Source organism: Mandrillus leucophaeus, unplaced genomic scaffold (assembly GCF_000951045.1).
Source record: "Mandrillus leucophaeus isolate KB7577 unplaced genomic scaffold, Mleu.le_1.0 Scaffold49, whole genome shotgun sequence".
NCBI classification, from domain to species: domain Eukaryota; kingdom Metazoa; phylum Chordata; class Mammalia; order Primates; family Cercopithecidae; genus Mandrillus; species Mandrillus leucophaeus.
In genome coordinates this window covers 3,679,706-3,688,268 of record NW_012105253.1, presented here as the reverse complement: position 1 = coordinate 3,688,268, position 8,563 = coordinate 3,679,706, and the positions used below count along the sequence as shown (strand labels likewise).

The 8,563-nt window shown below is 44.2% G+C and overlaps 1 protein-coding gene across 1 annotated transcript in view; it reads right to left on the bottom strand.

The window, feature by feature from the left end:
- Positions 1-8,563, bottom strand: part of ATP6V0A4 (ATPase, H+ transporting, lysosomal V0 subunit a4) — a 64,378-nt gene that overhangs the window by 44,795 nt on the left and 11,020 nt on the right. The window contains exons 5-9 of the mRNA XM_011995506.1: positions 7,857-7,982; positions 7,297-7,391; positions 4,708-4,834; positions 1,436-1,518; positions 651-744 (exon numbers count right to left, since the gene is read on the bottom strand). Of these exons, the coding sequence (XP_011850896.1) occupies positions 651-744; positions 1,436-1,518; positions 4,708-4,834; positions 7,297-7,391; positions 7,857-7,982 (525 nt within the window). The remainder of the gene's footprint in view (positions 1-650; positions 745-1,435; positions 1,519-4,707; positions 4,835-7,296; positions 7,392-7,856; positions 7,983-8,563) is intronic.

Sequence of the window (8,563 nt, the reverse complement as noted above, 5' to 3'; positions counted from 1 at the left end):
GTTAGACGGCGCAGGCCACATGACCCTTCCATCACAACCAAAAGTTCTGTTGAACTCTCGCACTGACGAGAGTCTGCCAGCTGAGGGAGGCCAAGCTGCTTTCAGTGATGACTTTCAAAGCTGCTGTGATTGAAGAAAGCGTTCTGATCATAAGCGTGTTGAGTGTCACCCTGGATGGTGACAGACTTCACAAAGACAATGAGTTTGGGATGAATGAATGTTCACGTGGTGAAACCAGACTCACTGTTTTTACAGAATTAACCCGTCAGCTTAAACAACCGGGCAATTCAGTGGGAAAATAATCGGTCAAACTGGTTGTTCAACTTAATTGGCTGGGTGGTTATATCACAGATTCCGTCTAGGCCGAGGCTGGCAATAAAGGGTGTCTTTTATCAGATCGGGGTGGCCACCTGAAGGCTGACTAGGGCTGTGGTCAAATCTGAGCCTGGGCAAAGCATTCTTAAGACACAGCATCGTTCCCGCTAGCTTATCAAACAGTTTCCCAGTTGTGAAATCTTCCACAGCCACAACCAGAAAGGCATAGCCAGCATTCCAGCCAGCCTCCCAGTGAGGGCCCTGGGGGGCAGGGCTTGTATGAAAACAGCAGAGGCAGCCCTCCATCAGACCATGCGCCCGAACCCCTCACTCACGGTGATTAAATCTTCCAGCCTCACGTTGACACTCTCCAACATCTCTCTGCGCTCCACCGCAGGCTCTGGACAAGGGTAGACAGTGGCTCGAAACCTGTTTAATATATTCCAAGGGACACAGGTGGGTTCTTGCTGCAAAGCATTCTGCACCCCCTCTTCTGCTAAGACATCGTTTGCTGACTTTAGATGGCCAACCTATCCTAGAATAACTGCATCTTTGGCCACTGGAAAAGGAGTCCCAGTCATCAGGGTTCCCCAGTACGTCACTTGTGCTGTGAATTGAGGCTGCAGTTCTTTTATACGAATGAGCTTCATTCAAACCATAAAACCCGTGAGTTGTTAGGTAAATAAGACTGCAGGCTGGACTTGCCTCTTGCTTTTAGAATCTAGTAATGTATGAATATCCTCTTTAATGCATTAATATCCTCTGCACTGCGTCATTTCTGCTTCTACAGAGCTACACGTAACACGATTCTGTAAAATCCCAAACAAGTTAGCCATGCAGTTGGTTCACTCTTCAGCAGTTAATGAAAAGTCTCAGATGGAATAGACTGAAATGGGGAACGTGTCCGCTTTTAGTTCCCCTCACATTTTGCGTATTCAAGTTCTCCTATTCATATTCTCACAACTATTAAAAATCAGTTGGGGCTGACTTTTACGTGAGAAAGTTATTCTACAGCCTTACTGACCTCTAGAAGCCACAGTCGCGTGCGTTTGGCACTGCAGATCTCTTTACCCAATCCTGGTCCAAATCACTGAAGAAACAGCCCTTCACTCCCTCTTACCCATCGCAGATCTTCTTGATTTTCTGCCTGAGCTGCTCTCCTTGGTAAAATATGATGAATATGTTCTTCTGAATTTCTTCTTTCTGGAAAATCAGAATAAGTTAAAAAAAAAAAAAAAAAAAAGAAGGGGTTTCTTTCTGGTTAAAACATAACAGAGACAAATGTAAAGTCTTGTTTTTAGGCTTACACAATTCATAAATTTAAAACTGGGAAACTGTAACTTTCCCAGTTCCTCTAAGTTCATAGCCCACAGTTGAGAGCAAGGCCATCCAAGACCTCACAGAGGCTGATGCAGCCTTAAGGTGACAAGCTGCCTGTTCCCGACGCTGGTTGGACCACAGCCAGACCTTATATTCAGCTCTAAGCCCCACACTTAAGAGATGTGATAATAAACAAGAAAACATTTGGAAGAGAATATCGCAAGGCCTAAAACGAATATAGCTGGCTGATAAACTGGCTCACCAGAGTTAATTAACACACAACACTGACATTTTGGGGATGAGTAGGTGTTTGATATTTAACAAAGGTAAAGCCATGCCCAGTTTTTGACTCATACAAACAGTTGCTCAGATTTTTTGACCCACACAGTTGCTTGTGTGCCATAAGACTGCTGCTTAGATCACACTTGTCAAGTCCAAGTTGGACAATTCACAAGAAAGGAAGATGTTTTCCACAAGCAGACATGCAAATGTTTAACTCTTACTGCAAACAAAGAAATACGAGCGGAAACAATGCATTCTTTCATTCTCATTTAGTTTGAGAGGGTAAAGGTAAAATTACAAAACCCAGGCCGGGTGCAATAGCTCACACCTGTAATCCTAGCACTTTAGGAGGCTAAGGTGGGTGGATTGCCTGAGCCCAGGGGTTCAAGACCAGCCTGGGCAACACGGTAAAACCCCATCTCTACAAAAAATACAAGAATTAGCTGAGCATGGTGGTGCTCACCTGTGGTCCCAGCTACCAGGGAGGCTGAGGTGGGAGGGTTGTTTGAGCCTAGGAAGTTGAGGCTGCAGTGAGTCATGATCATACTACTGTACTCCAGCCTGGATGACAGAGTGAGACCCTGTCTCAAAGAAACCCCCCAAAACAAAAACAAAACCTATTGTTGGAAAAGTTATGACAAATCCAACAGACTCATCACACACTATTCAAGGCACTGGAATCAGAAAAGTCACTGAAAGGCCATTTGTCGGGCCCCATCAGGTGTCATTAAAATCCCCACACCCTTTAAGCCAGCAATCCTATTTTCCTTGAACTTGTTTATTATGGAAGTAATTCAAAAGCAAATAAAAATCCACATGCATAAAGATGCTCATCATGGTGTCTACATTCTGGAGAAAAATTAGAAATAAAGTGTCCAAAACAGATAGGTAATGTCACATCAACTGAGTGGACACATGAGGCATCCCTTAAACCACTATCAAAATGAATCCTATCTTTGGCATTTCCTTACAGGAGCAGGTGGCGGTGTTTTAGGATTTTCAGAGCTGCTGCGTTACTTTATTTCCAAAAGGTTTCTCTACCTGTGGAGTCTACCCTGGTCCTTTTCTGAGTCTCTTACGTTTTCTTTTCTCCTGATCCACCAGAATCAGGAATCTGCTCTAATCTCATGACTTCCCTTTGGTGACCTTTGGTGTCCACGCTCATCTTTTTCCAGATGCTTTAATTTCTCTCCCACCATGACTGTTACATGTCAAAACAGGATTATAAAAAGTGATGATTCAATGTCAAATTAAAAAAAAATCTTTACAAGGGATGCACAGCCATATGGGGAGGGATCTCACATTAGGCAAAACAAAGAGGAGAAAAAAATTATTTCCGTGTCAATAATCATATAAAATTACACCTGTCTATGGCTATAGAGAAAATAGTACAAGAGGCAAAATACAAATGAAGACATTAGAGTGATGAGGGGTTTCTCATTTTTTTTCATAATCTTTCTTATTTTAAATTTCATTTATTTTAAAGTTGTTTTTCATCAAAATGAATTTTTTTATTACAATTAATGTTTTTAGCTTCTAATCTGAAAAAGATGATAGACGCTCAGAAATAAGCCTAGCTTCTTGGAATTAAAGAGTAAGTGGATTAAATACGAACTGGAAGGTGAGACAGCAATATCTGACTGAATTCACAGCAACCACTGTATAGCACTCAGGGCTGAGCCCCCTCAAAGCCTTGTTGTTTGAAGTGTGGGATCTATTGGCAAATATATAATCAGCATTCTCTGGGAGTTGTAAGAACTGCAGAGTCTCAAGCTCCACACAGACCCACCGACTCAGAATCTTTTTTTTTTTTTTTTTTGAGGGAGTCTTGCTCTGTCACCCAGGCTGGAATACGGTGGCGCAATCTTAGCTCACTGCAACCTCCACCTCTGGGGGACCAGCGATTCTCCTGCCTCAGCCTCGCAAGTAGCTGGGACTACAGGTGTGCACCACCGCACCTGGCTAATTTTAATATTTTTTGTAGAGATGGGGTTTCACCATGTTGGCCAGGATGGTCTCAAACTCCTGACCTCAGGTGATCCGCCCACCTTGGGATCCCAAAGTGCTGCGATTACAGGCATGAGCGACCGTGTCCAGCCTTTTTTTTTTTTTTTTTTTTTGACAGGGTCTCACTCTGTTTCCCAGGCTGGAGTGCAGTGGCGTGATCATAGCTCATTGCAGCCTTGACCTCCCGGCTTCAATCTGTCATCCCACCTCAGCTTACTAAGTAGCTGGGACTACCGGCGTGTGCCACCATATCTGGTTACCTTTTTTTTATTTTTTGTAGAGCTGTTGTCTTGCTATGTTGCCCAGGCTGGTCTCGACCCGCTGACCTCAAACGATCCTCCCACCTTGGCCTCCCAAAGTGCTGGGATTACAGGCATGAGCCACCATGCCTGGTCTGGAATTTGCATTTTAACAAGATCCCCAGGTGACCTCTATGCTCACGTGCACACTGAAGCTTGAGAAGCTGACTTCAATCAGTTCTCAGTTCTTTAAGACACAGCTGCCGCCTAGGATAGTACTCACATAACTAAGTTCTAGAGAAAAGTCTCTGGGAAGAATGAACCAATTATGAGGTATTGATAAGAATCAGCCCTTAAACTGACCTTTCAAATATATATTTTTTAAAAAGGAACAAAGTAAAAGGGAAGGAAAAAAAGGAGAAAGAAAGGAAACAGATATTAGTCTCATCAAACTAAAGACCCCCTATGTTTTGGGAGAACGAAGCGCTTCTGGTGAGGGCTATGGGAAGTTTCAGAGAAAGTTCTCGCAGCCTGAGGTTCCCACCGTGACAGGATCCTCCAGAGGGGCGTCCATCTCACTGAACTTCAAGTACACGTTTCCTCGGCAAATTCGCCACAGCAACCGCTCAAAGGAAGCCATCCTCTCCCTGTTGATCACACCAGCTATGAACCTAGGCAGCCAGAAGGGAAGATATTCCTGAGGCACAGGGATTGGGGTGCAGAGAGAAGGCCCTGCAGGATATGAAGACGCACCATGAAAGGAAGGGCCATTCACTCTATGAGCAGGAGGAACCCAGACACAGCTCTACCGACAGGGGTCCCAAGGCCAGCCCGCATCCAGCCCCGACTTGCCCTAAGTCCCTCTGACCTGGTTTTTTGATATCTTGAAGTTTTCTTAATCATTCCAATACTATATCGTCACTAACTGCAATTAAGAATATGATAGACCGGCCGGGCGCAGAGGCTCATACCTGTAATCCCAGCACTTTGGGAGGCCAAGGTGGGCAGATCACCTGAGGCCAGGAGTTTGAGAACAGCCTGGCTAATATGGTGAAACCTCATCTCCACTGAAAAATACAAAATTAGTCACATATGGTGGCGCGCACCTGTGATCCCAGCTACTCAGGAGGCTGAGGCAGGAAAATCACTTGAACCTGGGAGGCGGAGGCTGCAGTGAGCCAAGATCACGCCATTGCACTCCAGCCTGGGCAAAAGAGTGAAACTCAGTCTCAAAAAAAAAAAAAAAAAAGAAAAGAATATGATAGACCATTCATCATAGCATTGTAGCTAATGGTAGCAAATATTCAACAGTGGTCTCTATGTGTTTTTCCAAAAATATTTTAATACTAAGAGGGAAACATATATTGACGTCTATTTTTATCTGTTTTTTCCATTATCCAAGGATGTAGGTAACTGCTGACCTAAACTTTTCATGTTAACCAGTGACTTTCACTGGCTTATTACTTTAAATGTACATTAATCCTGTATTACCTTCTGATCAAACATTTCTAATAAATATTTTTATTTTCATTTCAAATTCAATGCCTGGTGCCTCAAATATCAGGCCCTCAAATACATATTGAATAAAAAAATCATAAATCCCAAACTCACAACTTTCAGAAATGCTTTAAAATGCATCAATTTCACTTAGGCACTGAACAAAATCCTACCACTTTGAATCGCCACATTATTTTCATGGCTATAACACATCATATTACTGCTTCTTGGAAATAACTTGATTGCATAACTATCCCATTTCTTTTTTTTTTATTAAAAAACTTTTTTTTAGACAGTGCCCAGGCTGGTCTCAAACTCCTGGCCTCAAGTGATCCTCCTGCCTCAGCTTCCCAAAGTGTTGGGATTACAGGCATGAGCCACCACATCTGGCCCCCATTTCTAATTACATTTAAAAATGTATCCTGGGCAACACAGCAAGGTCTCATCTTTATTAAAAAATTTTTTAAAAATTAGCTTGGCATCATGGCGCATGCCTGTGGTCCAGCTACTCGCAAGGCAGAGGTAGGAAGATTACTTGAGCCTGGGAGGTCAAGGCTGCAGTGAGCTATGATTGCACCTTTGCACTCCAGCCTGGGCAACAGAGCGAGACCCCGTGTCAAAAAAATACAAATAAAAATTCAGGCTGGGCGCAGTGGCTCACACCTGTAATCCCAGCACTTTGGGAGGCCAAGGCGGGTAGATCACAAGGTCAGGAAATCGAGACCATGCTGGCTAACACGGTGAAACTCCATCTCTACTAAAAACACAAAAAAATTAGCTGGGTGGCATGCGCCTGTAGTCCCAGCTACTCAGGAGGCTGAGGCAGGAGAACGGTGTGAACCTGGGAGGCAGAGCTTGAAGTGAGCCGAGATCGCATCACTGCACTCCAGCCTGGGCAACAGATAGAGACTCCATCTCAAAAAATAAAAATAAAAAATAAAAATTCAAACTCCAAATGCATTTTATTATCAAAGTAATATTTTATTTTATTTTTTTGAGCTGGAGTCTTGCTCTGTTGCCCAGGCTGGAGTTCAGTGGCATGATCTTGGCTCACTGCAACCTCTGCTTCCAGGGTTCAAGTAATTCTCCTGCCTCAACTTCCTCAGTAACTGGTATTACAGGTATGTGCGAGCATGCCCAGCTAATTTTGTATTTTTAGTAGAGATGGGGGTTTCACTATGTTGGCCAGGCTGGTTTCAAACTCCTGACCTCAAGTGATCCACCCACCTCAGCCTCCCAAAGTGCTGGGATTACAGGTGTGAACCACCACGCCCAACCCCCAAAATAGTACTTTAAAGAGAAAGGAAAAACATATGTCCCATAGTCTGGTTCCAATGCCAGGGAAGAGTTGTGATAACTCATCTGAACAACGATCCCCACAGCTTCCCATGGGGGAGCAATATAAACATTGCAGTCTTCAGGCTCAAGGAGGTTAGTGTCGCCACTAACAAGAAGCTGACACCACTTCCGACTCCACCAACCTAGTAAGTTACACATGGGTCTATCCCCGGCAGAGGCTTTGTATCCATGGGAAACAGTCATCATTCCAGTGGCTATTTGTTCACCCATTCATTCACTCACTCAGAAATCACATGCCAGGACCAGGAACCCACCTACACAGAAGAGTTACACTAACCCCAACTTTCCGGTCATATGTGCAGGCACCGCTTTCAACTCCAGGAGGCCAGAAGTGTCCTCAGTAAAGAAATCATCAGCTAAATTGGTCTCCGTCTGAAAGTCAAAGCACTATGATTTTCATTTAAATATATTTAGGGAAACTCAAAAGGCACCCACACCTCAAGATTTTCTCTGGTTTTAGTGAAGCTTTAATTTTCCACAAAAAGTTAACAGAAGTCAGAAAACAGAGTGCTCCGGGCCAGATCAAAAAGCTTCCCTGGTCTCTTCCTACCAAAACCCTAAAACTTCTCAAACCAACTGCTGTGCTTGGTTCTGACTTCTCTTTCTGCCTGAGCCATTTTCAGCACATACATTTTACTTAGCACCATAATATTTTTCCCTTCAATTCAACCAGCACTACAATTATTCCACCCAAAATACTCCCCCGCCCTCACCAATAGCCCAGCCATGGAACAGAAACAGAGTGATTTACTCAGATCCCAGGCCAGCCAGTTTCCGAAATGGAAATTTGAGGTTCTGAGGAACGGGCCCTTTAGTAAATCATCCCCACGTGACCACCTCAAAGAAGTCCTGGGTTTTCTTCAGGAGATATTTCAGTTCCGTCAGTTCTAGGAAGCTTTTTTTCAAGGCCTGCTGGTTCTGGTTGGCTTCCTGTAACTCTCCTTCCAGTTTTTCTAGAACAGTCTATGCAAGAAGGAAAAAGAAGGTAAACCGACAGAAAGTGCTATGACACTCCTGAAATACATTACCCACAACACATGACTAAAAAAAAAATCAAAGGAATCAGCACATGATTGTAGACCCTAATACACACACACACACACACACACACACACACACGTGCACACTCTCTTAAAAGTTCCATCACCAAATGAAAGGATTAGGAAGTACTTGGAGGAGTGGATGGCCACTTCATGGAGAAGTCAAGACATTTTAGCAAATCTTGCCTCTCATTTGAAACACTAGACCAGGCTGGGTGCAGTGGCTCACGCCTGTAATCCCAGCACTTTGGGAGGCCAAGATGTGCAGATCACTTGAGGTCAAGCTTTCAAGACCAGCCTGGTTAACGTGGTGAAACTCCATCTCTGCCAGGCGCGGTGGCTCACGCCTGTAATCCCAGCACTTTGGGAGCCCGAGGTGGGCGGATCACAAGGTCAAGAGATCGAGACCATCCTGGCTAACATGGTGAAACCCCGTCTCTACTAAAGATACAAAAAATTAGCCGGGCATGGTGGCGGGCGCCTGTGGTCCCAGTTACTCGGGAG